A 19,181-nucleotide genomic window follows, 5' to 3' on the forward strand; every position below is an offset into this window, starting at 1 on the left:
AGATCAGCCATAGTAGTATGGCCTGGTGGATTTGACTAGAAAATGGTTTATAAAATGGTCCCTCCCTTCTATTTCATCCTTCTTTCCCTCCCCTTTTTAAAATAGATATAATTGGCCTGTCAGGACTCATCACTCCCTCTCTGGATGAAATGATTTTTGTTGCCAAGGAAATGGAGAGATTAGATATAAAGATTCCTTTGTTGATTGGAGGAGCAACCACTTCCAGGTATGTCAGATAAACAGAAGAATGACATTCATTAAAATGTTCTTAAGTGCCAGTGTTTGAAAGCACAAGGAAAAACTAGAGTCTTTTAGTGTGTATAGGTTTGCTAGTTGTGTATTTAAGGAATTACTAGCTTTGAAACTAGAACATTGAGAACTCCAGTGAATTTCTGGATTATATTATTTCTCTTTTCTTTTTCTCTATTTTCTCTATTCTTCTATTTTCTATTTCTCTATTTTCTTTTTCTTTTTTTTTTCTGGGACTCCTTGTTCTCAGTAAGTCTCTGAGCTGAGTCTTAGGATCTTTGTCTATATTAAAATTCAGTTCAATGTCTGTTAAGTCCCTAATTAGGACTGTAGATTTAGAACTGGAAGAGCTAGTCCAGGGAGTTGAACCCTTTTTGTGTCATGGTTCCCTTTGGGAATCTAGTGATACTTTCTCCAAATAATGTTATGTATTTTTTTTAAATTAATAATTGAAGGGCTTGCCCTTTATAGGATAGGAAAAACAGAGATGTATTTTTTTTCCACTAAATTCATGGTCCCTAGCTTAAGAGCCTTTGCTGTTTTCTAATGCTGTTGTTTGACAGATGGAGAGATTTTGTCCACAGTAAAACACAAGCAAAACCAGTATCTTTTGACTCCATGTCCAATTCTCATTGCCCATAGCATGACTATATTGTGCTGAATAATATAAATGTTTATAGAGATGATTATATCATGTTCCTTGCCTTCAAGGGGGTTATAATCTAATAGGTAAAATGTGACTCATACATAGATAATTTTGATGACATAGGAAGGCAGGTAGTAAGAGATGTACAGAAAGTACTGAGTGGTACAGGTATATGTAGAGAAGATTGGGGGGTGAGAAGAAGAATAGAGAGATTTTTGACTAAATCGGGAAAAAACGCATGTGAGGAGAGGTTTGAAGAATTAGTATGATTTTGATAAGCAGAGACAGGTAGAAAGGCATTCTAGGCAGTGGGGATGGCATGGACAAAGGTATGAAGGGTCCATGCATGGTGTGGGGGGGGGGCAAATAAGGAGGAGGAGCTAATGCCAGAAATTTGGTATCTACCCCTGCCTTTTAGGAGTTTTTAATATCATACCAAGTAATTTGTGTTTTGTTCTTTAAGATATGGCTCAAGGTTTTTGAGTGGGATTGGACTGGATCTTGTGCTTGAGGAGAATTACCTAGGTAGCTGTGCATAGGATAAATTGAAGAGGGCAGGTAGGGACTACAGACAGAGGACTATTGCAAAAGTCGATAAAATGGATTGTGAAGCCTGAACTAGGATTGTGATTGTAGCAATGGGAACAAAAAATCACGTGCTAGAGAGTGTTTTGAGAAAGAATAGACAGGTGGCAGTGAATTGGTTGTAAGGGACATTCACAGAAACGGGAAAGTCAGGAGGAGTGAAGGTAGGGATTGGGAAAGCCAATGATGGGTTTAGTTTTGGACAGTTTGAGTTACCCAGTGGGTGTCTAAGTGGAGATGCCCTGGCATTTGGAAATGGCAGCCTGGGACTCGGGATAAAGGGCAGGACCACAGATGAGAGAGCAGTCTGCTTTGCCATGTTGGTGGAATGGATGACATCACCAGCAGGAGCGTGCATATAAAGACAGAAGAAAAGAGGACCTGCTGGAGGGTGAGAGATGCCCATATTGAGGAGGTGAGAGGAGATAGAGACTAAACAGAGTAGTAGAGGTGCTAGGGTTAGGAAATGGGATTGCTCACAGGACTTGTAGGAGAGTCCAGAGAAGAGTGTCCAGATGCCACGAGAGCTGAGAGTGTCAAGAAAGAGTTGTGGACAGTGATTCATGATTTCAGCAAGTCCGAGAATCTTATTGATGTTTGGTAGAAGTGGTTTTGTGTGGATGATGCCTAACTCTTTATCTGTAGGTTTTTTCTTCATTTTGTAGTATACACAGATCTTTGCTGCAGCAAAAAAAGGCAGACAGAGCTAGAGTGAAATGACCTTTTTGCTCTTATCATACATTTTTGTATTTCATCAATAAAAAAGATAATAATAAAATCTGTTTCATGATGATTTAAAAAGCCACTTTTTCTTTTACAAAGATCACTGTATATTGAGACCATTATTATCTGATTACTGCATTGGAATTTTATTTTGAAATAGTTTTAAAATTTAAACACCAAACCCACAAACATTGTCTTATGCAAAGTAGAGCAAAAAGAAGAGGATTATATGGGGGTGGGGCGGTGGGGGAGGGAAGGGAATGTAAATCTATAATGTAAAGCTTTTTTTTTTTTTTAAATGGATGCTTTTAAAAAGGTGATTTCCTTAGGTTTTCTTTTGAGTATTAAAAAGATGTTTCAATGACCCTGTATTTCTTCCTTTTTGGATGTATTATTGCTATTACCTTACTGATTGCCAAATTCACTTTCCCCAGTGAAAAAAGGGGAAAGCACAATCTTTCCTTTCTTCTTTTCTTCCTTTCTTCCTTCCTTCCTTCCTTCAGAAAAAAGCAAAAAGGGGTTTATTACAATCTCATGAGAAAGGTCATCTGACAAGGTGTTTGTCAGTAAAAGGAGTGCAAAGTAAAAACTACAGAACATAACATTAAGCATCCTGAACACAGAAGCACTCCCCACCCCAGTCTTTTCTCCCCAAAACACAGTATTTGTAAAATATTAAGTGTAGACGAGCAAAATAAAGTTACACATTTGCCAGGTTCAAAAGCATATGTCTCCATAGACACAATTCCCATTACTGGGGAAGGGCATGAGCTTAGGAGTTCTTAACTAAAGTTGATGTCTGCATTAAGTTCAGTACCAGTATGTTAAATTCTGGGAGTGATGAACCACCAAGTTGGCTGAGAATTGACAAACTGGCCCAGGTCAGAAAAACCAGTAAATTAAAGCTTTTCTGTTATTTTGTGTTTATATTTGGCCCATGACTAATACACTTTCATCATGGGTGATATGGGGTGATCCTATTTCTTCTCCCCCTTATTCTCCAATTTGTCTCATTTTGCATCTTGGATCCATTATTTCTCTATTAGGAAGAAGTTAATATGTCTCATCTTTTGTCTTCTGAAGTCCTGATTGGTCATGCTTGGAATAGAGTTCTTAAGTGTTTCCAAGTTGTTTTTCTTTATGATTTATTTTATTTCTGCTCACTGACTATGCATCAGTTCATAGGAATTCTCCTGGATTTCCCTGAAACCATCCATGCTTATAGCTGTTTCAATTATATTCCATCACATTCATTTTGTCTAGCCATTCTCCAGTTCCTAGCTACCCCCTTAGCATCCAATTCTTTGCTATTATTACAAGTCATTATAAATATTTTTGTTTATATTGGACCTTTTCTTTGATCTTGTGGGTATGTTGATCTAGTTGTGATATAATCAGGTCAAAGATATGCACAGCTTAGTGAATTTGGGGACATAATCTTAAATTGCTTTCCAGAATGGCTTTCTAGGTCACAGCTCCACCAATAGTGCAGCAGTGCTAATTTATCATTTTTGTAAATGGATCATTTTCATGAGTAATAAGCTTACTATATACCTAAATAAATGAGTCATTCACTGCCATGCTTGAATGATTCAACAGTTTTTAATTACTATATTGCATTATAGCATGAGATCATTTTTTTTTTTTCCAAGAAGATTGCAGAATGGAAATTGAGGATGAGCAGTGGAATCACTCTTCAGGGATTTGACCATCCTATGATTGAGGAAGATTTTACTTAATCAGACAATGAACAATTGGCTTTGTAGCTCGAACTTTTATTGGCTTAATGAGATAGAACATAAGTTAGCTTTTTAGAGCGTTTTTGAATTGTAGTCAGAGCTGGAATCATTGTATTTAAATAACAATTGTAAAATGAAATACTATAAATATTTAAATGAATCGAGGTAATGGAATGTATCTCAAGGTGTGTTTAATGTAAGCCCTGTTCCACATCACATACATATGTGTATGGAGAGACAATTCAGAGCTCAAGGTCACATAAACAGCGTGAAATAAGTCTTTGCTTCTGCTCATGCCTCTCAGCATAGCACCAAATAAAGCAACCAAGTTCCAAGAGATGAATTTTTTTTTAAGCCCTCTGAACAGGAAACAAATGTTATTGTGTAATGAGGATTAAGGTGACATTGGTTATTTACAGCCTTTACCTATTGAAAGTTATGGAAGTATTAACCACATGATGATTCACTGATGGCAATGTTTCTTTCTGGGATGTGGGCCTGTCTGAAGCCTGTAGGATGGAATGGTTCTATGACCTTTCGGCGTTTCTTCTCATACCCTGCTTCTTGCATGTAAACCCTGACTTAGACATGGTCTTCTTCTGCAGGACAAGGAGAGACTGCTGCTGGGTGTCCTGGGGAAGCTTCCTTCCCATTCTCTCCCTTTGTTCTCTTTCCCTGCTTCAAGGGAGCCATGCTGTAGTCACCTTTGAAGAGAAAAGATGGCTTGTTCCTGAATCCCCTTACAATACAGATGATAACCCATTTTCTAGATCCACTCTAAGGTATTGAAATGATGCCTTAGACCTACAGCCTTTGGTCTTGAAAAGCTGATTCTGCAGTGCCCATCAGTCTTTTGGGGTTGAAGAAAGAATTAGTCCTACTTTTTAAGCATTTGTTGGATGAATGCCTAAACCCGGACACCTCATTATGCTCCTTGCAAAACTACTTAAGGTCTTGGTCATGGCCAGGGTCTTAGCTTTTATCCAGTATGTTTAAGCAGATAATGGACTCTGGAGATCGTGATTTCTCTGTAAGCATATATCTGAAGAAAATAACCAGCTGCTCTTACAGAAAGACTTGCAGTGCCCCGAAGCAGTACGATTGAATGAGAACTATAACCCTGAGATGTTCTAAATTAGGACATCTGTGAGGTTGCCAGGGTAACTAAGCTTATTGTGGTAGATTCTGGATAGATCTCAATAATAGAAGTAGAAAAAAAAGAAATGAGAGAATTAAGGGTTTGGGCCCTATGATGGCATTTAATGTATGAGGATATGCAGTGAGCTAAATGATGGGGATATTGTTCAATAGAGATAGATTGGGTTTTTGACTAGTATCAGGGCTTCTTTTTCCACTTGTGGCCCCTTTTTGCCTGAGAAATTTTTACATGACCCTTGATATATAGTTACATAAAATAGGTGTACAAATCAAAAATTTATTGATAATAAATCAAATATTACAATCCCCACATTTAGTTTCAAGATGTCATATGGGGTCACTAAATATACTTTCAGAAGTTGGGGACTAGATGAACTCAGAGTTCCCCTCCATATCCAATGTTCTAAGTTTTAGAGTCTATGTCAAGTAACCAGATTTGACACTTGATTCTGAGCCAGAGGCTGTTTGTTTAATGTCCTAGTTTTATGTTCTCTTCTATGTGTGGGTGAACACACTCCAGGGCTCAAGGTTTTTTGCCTCAGAATCATCTTATTAGGAGCAATGGATGGATGGATAGAGCACTGGGCCTAGAGCCAGGAAGGCTCATCTTCCTGAATTCAAATCTGGCCTCAGATTTCACAAAAGTTGCTGGGGAAACTGAAAAATAATATGTCAGAAAATAGGCATGGACCTACATCTCAGAGCTCATATCAAAGTTAGGTCAAAATGGGTATGGATATATGATTTGGGAATAAAGCGTGATACCATAAGCAAATTATGAGAGCAAAGGATAATTTACCTATAAGATCTTTGGAAAAGGGAGGAATTTATGACCATAGAACAACTAGAGAATAATATGAAATACAGAGCTGGAAAATTTTTTTTACAGCCAGTGTTTCTGATAAAGTTCTCATTTCTAAAATAATTAAAGAACTGTCAAATTTAACACAATTTTGAGATGATGAAATTAAAGCCATTCATCACCATGAAAAAATGCTCTAAATCTTATTGATTAAAAAAATGCAAATTAAAACAACTCTGAGGTACCACCTCACACCTCTCAGATTGGTTAAGATGGAAGGAAGAGACAATGGTGAATGTTGGAGGGAATGTGGGAAAACTGGGACACTAATGCAGTGTTGGTAGAGTTGTGAAATGATCCAACCATTCTGGAAAGTAAATTGGAACTATGCCCAAAGGGCCATAAAATTGTGCATATCCTTTAAGTTAACTGTGCCACTACTAGGCCTGTATCCCAAGGAGATCATAAAGGAGGGAAAAAGGTCCACATGTGCAAAAATGTATGTAGCAGCTCTTTTTATGGTGGCAAAAAATTGGAACAGGAGTAGATGTCCCTCAATTGGGGAATGGCTTAACAAGTTGTGGTATATGAAAATAATGGCATATCATTCTATAAAAAAGTGATGAACTATTTGATTTTAGAAAGACCTGGAAAGATTTACATGAACTGATACTAAGCGAAACAAGCAGAACCAGTAATACATTGTACATAATAACAGCAAAAATGATCTACGATGATCAAATTATGAAAGACTTGGTTCTTCTCAATGCTTCAGTGATCCAAGGCAATCCTAAAGACTTTAAATAAGAAATGCTAGCTGCATGCAGAAAAAGAACTACAGAGATTGAATGTAAATCACATGCTATGTTAACTTCTTTTTTTGTTGTTTTTTTTCTCTCATGATTTTTCCCTTTTATTCTAATTTTTCTCTCCCAACATGATTCATAAAGCAGTGTGTACTAAAAATAAAATTTTAAAAATAAACCTCATAGTAAATACTTAATAAATGTTTATTGATTATTAATTGATTTTCCCATTCCATGAAAATGGGGCAATCATTCTTAATTTGCTGTGTATGAAGTTCAATATTTCTATGCATGTTGGAAGTTTTCTCTAGAAAACCTTATAAGAGAACCTTTTATAAGTAATTGTAGTACATGAGTGATGATGTCTGAACTGTCATTCTGATGGATGTGGGTTCTCCCTTCTTTCCAGAACCCATACAGCAGTTAAAATAGCACCAAGATATAGTGCTCCTGTAATACATGTCCTGGATGCATCCAAAAGTGTGGTGGTGGTAAGTATGGATTTTAATTGTTTTAAAATTTCAAATATATCATAAGAGATTGATTTATATATGTGTATGGATAAAACCTTTTTCTTTGAGGAATTCTTTTCTTATTTTTAAAATTTTTTTGTGAATTAAAAAAAATATTGCCTATGTAAGGATAATTAAAAAGTGGGGGGGAGGGGTTGTTGTTTTTTAGTTTTTATTCCAAGTTTTAAAAAATTGTATTTTAATATCTTTATTTCCAAGCACTTAGATTGGCTAAGTGATTTCTTCAGAACAACCCCGTGGTTCAATATTTATTAACTCCCATTTTACAAATTTGGAAACTGAGATCCTAATAAGTTAAAATGACTTGTCTGTGGTCACACAGTGGTGTGTCTGAGGGAGAATTTTGGAACCCAGGGCTCCTAAGTCCCTGTCCCTTTCTGTATCTAGTGAGCCATCCCTTGTAACCAAAAAAGAGGAAAAAATTAGTTTAGCAAAATTAACCTAAACAGACTTTTAATCAGGTCTGATGATCTATCTTGGCTCTACATCCTTAAGAAGACACATTCTAATATCTTGTTAACTTATTCTTTAGAAATAAGAGCTTACTTTGTGTTCATCAGTCACTTATTGTCTGCTATGTTCAGGCCCCATGCTAATAAACATCTTGATACCAAAGAAAGTTGCTGCTCTGAAAGAGCTCACAGTGTAATTCACAAGACAGCAATGTACAACCAAGCTCTTGTTGCTTATGTTTAGTTTGATTAGTTGTGTCTGATTCTTTATGAATCATTTGTGGTTTTCTTGGCAAAGATACTGGCCTGGTTTGCCGTTTCCTTCTCCAACTCATTTTAACATAAGAAGACTGAGGCAGACACGCTTAAGTGTTTTGCTATAGCTAGTACATGTCTGAGACTCGATTTGAATTCAGATCCTCCTGACTTCAGACCTGGTACTTTATCTACTGTGCCATATATATGCCCTTGGATGAAACTATATAGAGTTTAAATTGGAAATTGCTTAGAGAAGGCACTAAAATTAAGAGGGAGGGGGAAAGTTTTCTGTGCAAGGAAATGTCTTATCTTGGACTTGTAGAAGGCAGGAGGTGGAGATGAAAAAGGAAGAGCATTGTAAGTATGGAAGACAGCCACTGGAAATGCCCAGAGGTGGGAGATAGCATATATGTCAATACTTGGAGGAACACTAGTAGTGTTCCTAGAGTGGTCTGATGAGGACCATAATAATAATGACAATAATAACCAGCATTTTTATAGCACTTTCAAGTTTTGTCAAGTACTTTGTGTGTATATATATATATATGTTATCTATTCCTATTAAAATTTAAATTGCCAGATGTGCTGAATAAGGTATTAGAAGACTGAGGGCAAAAATTAATCATTTATAGAGCACTTAGATTGGCTAAGTGATTTCTTCAGAACAACCCCGTGGTTCAATATTTATTAACTCCCATTTTACAAATTTGGAAACTGAGATCCTAATAAGTTAAAATGACTTGTCTGTGGTCACACAGTGGTGTGTCTGAGGGAGAATTTTGGAACCCAGGGCTCCTAACTCTCAGATCATCATTCTTTGTTCTATGCCAAGATTGTAACAGGTAGAAACGACATTTATCTTGAGATACCTGTGACTGCAGCCTCCACATAGATACTCTCAGTTGTCTACAAATGTAAAATATTCACTCATATGATTCTTGAGTCCAAGAATTTGCAGGAAATGCCTCACTTGGAGTAGATACATTCTTCACCAAGACAGAGGTGTTTAGAAGGTCTCAGAATATGGGCTCTGACTTGGGACAGATAAGAGTACACACTGTTCTATCCCCTTTCTGTCTTTGCCTATGCCTTGAGAGTTCCTTCTAAAATTGCCCTTTCATTCATTTTAACATCCATGGAGTTCCTGATACGTGCAACTGAAGGTGAGGCTTGGCCTTGTGGAATGGCTTAGCTTGCAGTCAGGATGGCCTCTGGACACAGACAACCCTGTGAGCATCCATAAATCACTTGTATCTTAGGACTTCAGCAAACTTTTTTAAGACTACAGGTGATAGATAAGTCGTCAGTATGAACTGGTAGAAGGAAATGTCACAACTACATAACAGAAATGTACTAGGTACCATGCCAATGGGTTTTTTTGTTTTGTAGATTGTGGATTAATTATAGGCATAAATCATTTATTATTTAAATTCCTAATTCTCTATTGCAATTTTTTTTAAATTAGTAATTTGACAAACATAGATCTTTCAGTGCCCAGAAAAGAAAACTGTAAGAGAGACTAAAAGATTTTTTAGGTTTTTTTTTTTCCCCTAAGAAAATGATCATCATCTTTCTTCCATGTGTTTTTTTAAGTATTTCATTCATAATCTCATCACTGCCATTACTCATTATCTTCTCTCCCTCTTCTCTCATATTGTGGAATGGAAAGGGGTTTATTCTGTACTTAATTTGTGCTTAGCACTTTGTTAAATGCCAGAGATACAAACAGAAAAGAAAAATGGTCCCTCATATTCTAACAAGGGGAGAGCTCATGTAAAGATTTTAGCCACAAGTCAGATGATAAAGCCCAAGTATTCTTTTTTTTTAAATAGCTTTTTATATACAAAACATATGCATGCGAAATTTTTCAATATTGACCTTTGTAAAAATTTCTATTTCAACTTTTCCTCTCCTTTTCTCCATTCCCTCCCCTAGATGGCAGGTAGTCCCATACATGTTAAGTATGTCAAAGTATATGTTAAATACCATAAATACACACACACACACACACACACACACACAGTTATCTTGCTGCACAAGAAAAATCGGATCTAGAAAGAAGGTAAAAAACCTGAAAAGGAAAACAAAAATGTAAGCAAACAATAACAGAAAAATGGAAATGCTATATTATGGTCCTCACACATTTCCTAATGTTCTCTCTCTGGGTATAGCTGATTCTCTTTAACAATTTAAACAATCTCTTGAACAATTGGAACTGGTTTGAATCATCTCATTGTTGAAGAGAACCACGTCCATCAGAATTGATCATCATGTAGTATTGTTGTTGAAGTGTACAATGATCTGGTTCTGCTCATTTCACTCAACATCAGTTCATGTTAAGTCTCTCCAGGCCTCTCTGGAATCGTCCTGTTGGTCATTTCTTACAGAACAATAATATTCCATAACATTCATATGCCACAATTTATTCAGCCATTCTCCAATTGATGGACATCCACTCAGTTTCCAGTTTCTTGCCACTACAAGAAGGGCTGCCACAAACATTTTTGCACACATGGGTCCCTTTCCCTCCTTAAGATCTCTTTGGAATAGAAGCCCAGTAGAAACACTGCTGGATCAAAGGGTATACACAGTTGGATAACTTTTTGAGCATAGTTCCAGATTTCTCTCCAGAATGGTTGGATTCATTCACAGTTCTACCAACAATGTATCAGTGTCCCAGTTGTCCCACATCCCCTCCAACATTTGGTATTATCTTTTCCTGTCATCTTAGCCAAGCTGACAGGTGTGTAGTGGTATCTCAGAGTTGTCTTAATTTGCATTTCTTTGATCAATAGTGATTTCGGGCACCTTTTCATATGACTAGCAATAGTTTCAGTTTCTTCATCTGGAAATTCTGTTCATATCCTTTGACCATTTATCAATCAGAGAATGAGCCCAAGTATTCTTAAGGTGACAGTGCCTGGGGGCGGGTGGTGGTGGTGGTGGTGGTGCAAGGGCCAGAGACATAGTGGCAGTCAGGGATCCACCATCTTAGCTGAAGGATTGTAGTTGCTGATTCTATGGCTCATCTAAGCAGTGTGAACAGCCACATCCCTAACCAGAGACCATTGGGAAGGATCCGGTGGTCCTAAGGAAAAGAGGCTTACTTCTTATGGGAATAGGGTACAGTGGAGATTGAACATTCAAGTGCTCCCCAATCAGTGGAGACTTTTCATCATTTTCCTTCTCTGATTTTTAATTTCTTTATCCAGTGACTCCATTCCTGCCATCTACAGACATACCAAATTTTTTTCTCATCATTAAAAAGAAAACTTCATTTGACCTTGTAATGTGCTCAATCTAGTATTCCATAATATCTCCTTTTCACAGCCACATTCCCAGAGAAAGCCATTTCTATTCTCCCCCACCTTCCTTCTTAATCCCTTGCCATCTGGCTTCTGATTGTGCCACTTTACTGAAACTTTTCTCTGGAGTTTACCAGTGATCTCTCAGTTGCTGAATCAGAGAGTCTCTTCTCATTCCTCATGTAGTCTTGAGCTCTACAGCATGTGACCATGCGGTCTTGACCATGCATTTTTTTCTGGATAATCTCTCCTCTCCTTGAGTTTTCGTGATGCTCTGTCCTGATACTTCTACCCTTTTAACAGCTTCTTTTGCTGAATCATCATCCCTATTCTGCACTCTGTGCTTCCCAGGGTTTTAGTCCAGAGCTTGTGCTCTCTCCAGATTTTCCTTAGTGACCTCATCTCTGATTTCAGCTTTCACTTCAATCAGATGCATACCCAGCTCTTCCCTCTCCTCTTAGCTCCAGACCCACGTTACCACCTGCATGATTGTTGTGTCTTCTGTGCATCTCGGGCTCAGCGTAGCCGAAATGTAACTTAACTACTCTTACTCCTAAATCCAACTGTTTTCATAATTTATCTGTTTCTGTTGAGGGCACCACCATCCTTCTAGACTCTCCAGTTCACAACCTTGGAATCATTCTTAACTCTTCACTTTACCTCTCCCCTTATACTCAGTCACTTGTCAAATGTGTTTTATAGTACATTTGGCACATATTGCCTATGATCTTACTCTGTCCATGGTATTAGGAACTGGAGAAATAAGGACAAAACAGTCTTTACTTTCAGAGAACTTAATCTTCTGCTAGTGCAATACAAGTATACACAATCATAACACAAGGAATATTGAAGAGAGAACCATAATAGTTGACAGGAAAAGGAAAGACTACGAAGAGAAAGTTATGCCATAAAGAAAGGCAGATTTATTTCCTTTCAATTTTAAGAATAAAACAAGCATTTCCATTACATAGCATAATAATAAAAGTTAAAACCTATTACATATACAATTTGTTGTTCTTTTAAAACATATAATAAAGCTATCAATTCTTTTTTTCTTTTTTGTTTCTTTTTTGGTGTTTCTCTCCTGTCCTCTTCTAACCTAGAAATGGCTACCATTAAACAAATTACATTTATGTAAAATTATTCTATACATATATCTATTAATTCTTTCTTTGGAGGCAGATAGCATCTTTCTTCATATGTCCTTTATGGTTAATTTGGGTATTTATAGTAAATAAAAAGACTTGCCTTAAAGATATTTTTAAAAAAAATTATTGTTATTGTATATAATACTCTCTTGATTCTCTTCATTTCCTTCGTTATTTCATGTAAGCTCGTCATTTCTTAATAGCCCAGTTGTATTTCATCACAAACATAAACCATAATGTGTTCAGCCTTTCTCCAATTGATGGTCATCTGCAATTTCTAGTTCTTTGCTGCCACAAGGGGAGCTGTTATAAACTTTTTGCATCTATTTTGCAGAATATTAGAGAAGAGAGAGTACCTAAGATGGAAAGAGTATAAAAGCTGCAGAGGTCACAGAAGATGTGGACTAAGAAAGACCCAGTGGATTTAAGGGAATACTGGTAAACTTAGTGAGCATAATTTCAATTGTGTTTTAGGGCAGGAAGCCAGATTGAGAAGTAAGTGGGTTGTTGAGAAGTGGAGGCAGTAAATGTAGATATTTCTTGCCAGGAGGTTTGCCAGTGAAAGGGAGGAAAGAAGTAGGTTAAAGCTTGAGGGAATGGCAGGGTCAAATGTGTTTTTTAAAGGAAGGTTGTAGGCAACAGAGAAAAGAGATTGAAGATACAGAAAACGAAGATGAGGTTGACTGATAATGAAAGTTCCTGAAGAAGGAAAAAGTGGTTAGAAATTAAGAATAGAGGTAGAATTTGCCCTGGTAAGAGATAAGTAGTAGGAGAGAACTGTTGAAGTAGTAGAAGGAATTTGAGATAAGGAATGGAGGAAGAAATAAGAGACCAGATGGTGAATGTCATTGGCTTCTATTTTCTCAGTAGAGTAGGAGGCAAGGACATCTGAAGGGGAGAGGGGGGCTGCTTGAGAGAAGGCAAGTTCTGGATCAATTGCTGAAAGGTGGAGGGAAAAGGGTGGAAGGAATAATATCTCATTTGATTCTCACAGCAACCCTATAAATTAGGTGCTTATATCCCCATTTTAAGGCTGCAGCAACCGAGGCAGAGAGGGATCAAGTGATTTGTTCAGGGTCACATTAACTTCAGTGTCTGAAGCAAAATTTAAGCTTAGTTCCTTGACACTGGATCCAGCATTTTGTTCAGTATGTCATACATGAATCAGTGAGATTCCAATTGAGAATTGGTTATGCAAATCTATAGTTAGTCTAACTATCACAGTGTTGTGACTTCTTTAGGAATATGAGTAGCAAAGGTAAGGGTGGTCCAGAATTGAGGACAAAAAGGGGATAGAAGAGTGGAAATAATGGCAAAGGGATCCAGAACAGAGGTCAGCAAGTAGTCATTTGTACTGAATTTCTTGCTAATAGCTGTGGACTTGAAGGCTGGATGAAGCCAAAGGAGATGGTATTAGGCTAATTTCTAATAAGTTCATAATTATGGGAGTGACATGATTATATGGAGGCTGTTCCAACAACCCTAGAGGTGGTTAAAGGAGAGGAAAATCAATAGTTGAAAAAGACATCAATTCTGACATCAATGTATGTCAGAATTTGAAAGTATGAAAGCAGGGGGGTTGGGAGTTGAGTTGATTGTAAACCCAAGTACTATATTTCTAGAGAAAGCAAAGAGACTTGGAGGCCAGGAGTACATGGCATTAAGGATCTGAGTAAGATGGTGGAGATCTGGGATTCCTTTTTAAAAAAATACTATTATTATTATTATAACTATTATTATTATAGCCTTTCATTTACAAAATATATGCATGGGTAATTTTTTAGCATTGACAATTGCAAAATCTTCTGTTCCAACTTTTTCCCCCCCTTCCCCAGATGGCAGGTAGACTAATACATGTTAAATATGTTAGAGTATATGTTAAATACAATATATATATCCATATCCATACATTTATTTTGCTGCACAAGAAGAATTGGACTTTGAAATAAGGTAAAATTAACCTGAGAAGGAAATCAAAAATGCAAGTGGACAAAAACAGAGGGATTGGAAATGCTATGTAGTGGTTCACATTCATTTTCCAGAGTTCTTTCACTGGGTGTAACTGTTTCTCTTCATTATTGAACAAATGGAATTGATTTGGTTCGTCTCATTGTTGAAGAGAGCCACCTCCATCAGAATTGATCATCATATAGTATTGTTGTTGAAATATATAATGATTTCTTGGTCCTGCTCATTTCACTCAGCATCAGTTCATGTAAGTCTCCCCAGGCCTTTCTGAAATCTTCCTGCTGGTCATTTCTTACAGAACAATAATATTCCATGACATTCATATAAACCACTTGTTCAGCCATTCTCCAATTGATGAGCATCCATTCAATTTCCAGTTTCTAGCCACTACAAAAAGGGCTGCCACAAACATTCTTGCACATACAGGTCCCTTTCCCTTCTTTTTGAACAGAGTTCCAAATTGCTCTCCAGAATGGCTGGATGTATTCACAATTCCACCAACAACGTATCAGTGTCCCAGTTTCCCCATATCCCCTCCAACATTTGGCATTTTGATACAAAAAACCTTTGTATCATGGACCCTTCTGGCAGTCTGGTGAAGTCTGTGAACCTCTTCTCAGAATTCTATTTTTAAATGTACAAAAAAATTAAAAAAAAAAAAAAAAAAAAAAAAAAGGACACTAGTGTCCTTACCTTATACCCTGTGGTATAATTAACCACTTTTTTTTTCTAAAGGAACCTAAACAGAAGTTATATAGTGGATCCTTTGGACTAATGACACATTACAAGAATATGACATTCCAGGGAATATGGCATTCCAGGGAATATTTACTTGTTTAATTTGGTGAAGTGAAAATGAACATTATCTTGGTGTGAAACCAAGATAGTTGCTTCTGTTTCATCTGCCTGTCTAAATAATAATAGGATATGGATGAACTCAGGGTATTTAAGCAAAAACAAAATAGCTGAGAGTCTTGCTGAGAATTACTGAACATTCACAGTACTTGTAGGGTCTGTAATGAATATCTAGGATATCCAACGTTGGTAGTTCAAAATTTATAATCTAATGCTATGTGTAAATGGTTTTAAAATATCTTTTATAAGTAAATATAGGCACTCAGTGATTTGTCTTTGTGGGGATGGTTTAAAAAATACCTTTTATAAGTAAACATAGGAGACTTAGTGGTGAGTGTTTTATTCCTAGGTTTTGGTGAAGGAAGGTTTTGAGAGTTTAAAATGAGGTCAGGAAGTTAGTGATTTGATTCGAAGGTGGGTTATGATCTTCCTTTCTGATACCTTTTAACAATGAGAATGTTATCACTTGTAAACACAATAGAATTATTGCATGAAAGATTCAGAAAAACATAATTTTCTTTTCATGGAGTCATAAAATAAAATTTAAGCTCTAGAAAGAACTTAGAAATCATCTAACCAGACATTAGTCTGAGATCCTTGAACTTTATTTTTTAAAATAATTCGGGTTTCTTTAGTAATGCTGTTTATTTTATTTTTTGCACTTAAAAACATTTTTCTGAGAAGAGGGCCATAGACTTTACCAGGGTACCAGAGCCGTGACACACAAAAGATTGAAGAACCTGATCTCACCCATTCCCGTTTTATAGATGAGGAATCTGCAAAACATTCTATTTCCTTAACTGCAAACTTGATGTGCATCGCTCTGATGTTTAAGTACATGATGTGAAAAAACTAACCATACATGCCTAGTCATATTTTTCATTTTACATTTTGTTTTGTGATTTTTTTTTTTAACTCTCTGCCAACTGACAATAATAATAGCCAAAAATTGGTTGTGGTATTTTTTTTTTTTTTTTTCCTGAAGATAGTTTTTATGAGCTTGTCATTTGAATGGTCTTTAGTCTCTGGGATAGTTAGTAGCAAAGTTTTCTCTAGCCTTTCCCCATACCCTGCCCTACCCTCCTGATACTGGCTAAAGGGAAGAAACCAATTTCAGCATTTTTTTGGTCTGACGTTCAGGCTGTAAGTTAGTGTCTTTCTTGGTCTTCCACATTGTCCCTGGATGGCTGTTAATTAAGCTTGATTTCTTTTTTTAGTGCTCGCAGCTATTGGATGAAAATCTAAAGGAAGACTTCTTTGAGGAAATCATTGAAGAGTATGAAGACATTAGGCAGGACCATTATGAATCTCTCAAGGTAAATTAGAAAATAAAACTAGTTTGGACAATGAAATAACCCTTTTGTTTGGGCTGCATGCCCAAACTGAATATGGAGAGCTGTCTTCAAAAGTCAGTATTCCATTTTGACCTATTATCTCTCTGCCTAATATGTGAAGATAAGCCCTATTATTTTACTTAACACTGGGAGTCAGGTTGGTAATATATTGCAGTATGTGGATTGGATTGCTGGACTGTGCTTTGTAATGGTTAATTTTACTTCTTGTTCTTTATGACATGTTTGGACAGACCAGGTAACATCTTGTCTAAAGATTTCCTCTGAGTTTAAAATAACTCTATGAGATTAGATTCTAGGTTCTGCTTACTAGTACTAATTTACTGCTTTTTGTAAACATCAACAAAAAATCAGTGGAAAGGAAAATAAGCAGAACATTTGACATGAAATCTAACTAAGCAAGACCATCCCCAAGAACATTTATTGATAAAACAGAAGGAGAAGAAAGATCTGGGAATTGGAATAGATCTTGTGCCAGGGTTTCCATTATGATCATTGGCAGAGTCAGATCTGGACAGAGTGAAACAATGCCAAGATTATGAACCTGAGATCTTGAAAGGAAGTGGTGACTTTTCAAAAGTAAAAGAGAAGTTTGGAAAAGGATGGTTTGGGGGGGAAAATATAAGTGATTTTTTGAGGGAGACACTGAATTTGAAATGACTCTGGGACATACAGTTTGAAATGTGTACTAGGCAAATGGTGATATGTGGCTGAATCAGAAAAATGGAGAATCTGGAACTGGATATTTTGACCTTTAGTCATCTATATAAAGGTGATAAAACCGAAGGGGGAAAAATCCAAGTAGATAAAGGTTTTATTCTTCAGATTATAATACTTGTTTCTTTGGGTAGCCCATTGAGCGAATCTATCAGCACACATATTTTGGATAGGCAATGCAATAAGGTGGCCTGACGCTTTGAACTGAAAAAAGAGTGGACTGTATCTTACTGGATTTCAGTGATTCCCAAGTTGTTGTCTGCTACAAAGACCCATCTTTTTGCGTCATTATTTCACTATTGATGTCATGTGGCTATTGATTATCAAACATACTGTCAGAAGAATAAAAACATACAGTGACGGAAGAAGGATCGTTAAAAAAATGGATGATGTCTGTATAAAGCATGCAGTATTATTTTTGGTGCTGATTTGTAGTGGTGTAGTTAGTTCTTACCTGGATCTATATGTCCAAATAATTGAAATCCACTGGAATTTATTAATTGTATGGTTATATGCCAAGTGCTGAAATAAATCTATTTAGGATAAGGGGGAGACCCTAAAAACCTTTATAAAATAAGATCTGAACCTAAGGATTTTTGTTATTTAAACCATCCCTTTGTTTGAAAAAGCTAACATAAACATCTTAACAGTATAGTCTTTGAAAAAATTTTAAACTTTTTTTTTTCTTTCAGGAAAGAAGATATTTAACTTTAGATCAAGCCCGGAAAAAAGGATTCCATATAGACTGGCTCTCAGAATCAGCTCCAGGTCTGTTTGGAACTGCTTAAGTACAGGGGCAGAGGATAGAGACAGGAGTGATAAAAAATTGTATGCATTTGAAAAATGCATTATTACCCAGAGTTAGAAAGTTCTCCAAAACATCCCTCTTTGCGCCCGTGGGGGCCTCACCTCACCTTGTTGAATCTGTTTTTCTGTAAAGTGGGGGAAATAATACTTAGAATTGACTCTTAGAATTGTTGGGCTTAGATAAAGGAGTGCCCTATGTAAATGCTCTGTGTTAATTCATATCCATGAGAGCTCCTGTCATGTTAATGCCATCCTTGCTGCCTAAAAAGGGACTAAATTCTAATATCACTTGGTGTCTTGTTTGACTTCTGCCAAGTTCATAGTGATTATCCTATGAAAAGTCCAGGCCAGGGAATCAGACAGGCAGGCAGGCTTGGTTCTGAAATTCCAGTTCTACTCTTATACTTACTAGGTTGCCTTGTAGGCCACTGGGCCTTAACCTTTCAGTTTGCTCAGGTGTAAAATGTAAAAATGACCCCTATGAATCCTAGATGAGATATGAGACTTAACTGAGGTGAAGGGTTTTTATAAAGGACTTTGAAATAGCCAACTTTCCATGTAAACATGACCCCCCTCCTCTCCCCCTCCCCCCAGGACTGTTGCTGTAAGTTAGTGTCATAGTACAAAGGATGATTTCCATCTGGTGAGATGTTTAAAAAATAAATTCATTTATTCAATGGGGAGCCGCTCATTTAAATGACAGATGGGAGACCTGCTGATGTTAAGACATTTTCTGCTCCTTTGTCCCTCTCTGGCAGTGATGGACATGCCAGGCTGCACCGTTCAGATCCTAGGGTAGGCCACCCCAGGCCACTTTGTGTTTCAGGGTGGAGAGCTTTCTCCCGCTTCTGGTATGTTTCATCCATGAGTTCTTGGTGTTTGTGAAGAGCCGATCCTCCAGACCTAGTGTGTGTCCCCTGTCAGCACGCCAAACAGCAGTTTTCTTTTACCCTTTGTAATATGGTCCTGCTGTTTCTCGGGTGCTGTTTGTGTAGCTGTATTGACTTACAGTCGATGGAGGAAAGCAGCGAGGACCACCTTTAATCTCCCATGTTTGACGGCCCCTTAAAGCCTGCTA

The 19,181-nt window shown here is 37.0% G+C and overlaps 1 protein-coding gene across 2 annotated transcripts in view; it reads left to right on the forward strand.

Moving 5' to 3' along the window:
- Nucleotides 1-19,181, forward strand: part of MTR (5-methyltetrahydrofolate-homocysteine methyltransferase) — a 114,043-nt gene that overhangs the window by 79,277 nt on the left and 15,585 nt on the right. For both annotated transcript variants that reach the window (XM_012547946.3, XM_023502056.2), the window contains exons 25-28: nucleotides 106-226; nucleotides 7,118-7,199; nucleotides 16,445-16,543; nucleotides 17,989-18,064. In XM_012547946.3, the coding sequence (XP_012403400.1) occupies nucleotides 106-226; nucleotides 7,118-7,199; nucleotides 16,445-16,543; nucleotides 17,989-18,064 (378 nt within the window). The remainder of the gene's footprint in view (nucleotides 1-105; nucleotides 227-7,117; nucleotides 7,200-16,444; nucleotides 16,544-17,988; nucleotides 18,065-19,181) is intronic.

This window comes from Sarcophilus harrisii, chromosome 4 (genome assembly GCF_902635505.1).
Source record: "Sarcophilus harrisii chromosome 4, mSarHar1.11, whole genome shotgun sequence".
Taxonomy (NCBI): domain Eukaryota; kingdom Metazoa; phylum Chordata; class Mammalia; order Dasyuromorphia; family Dasyuridae; genus Sarcophilus; species Sarcophilus harrisii.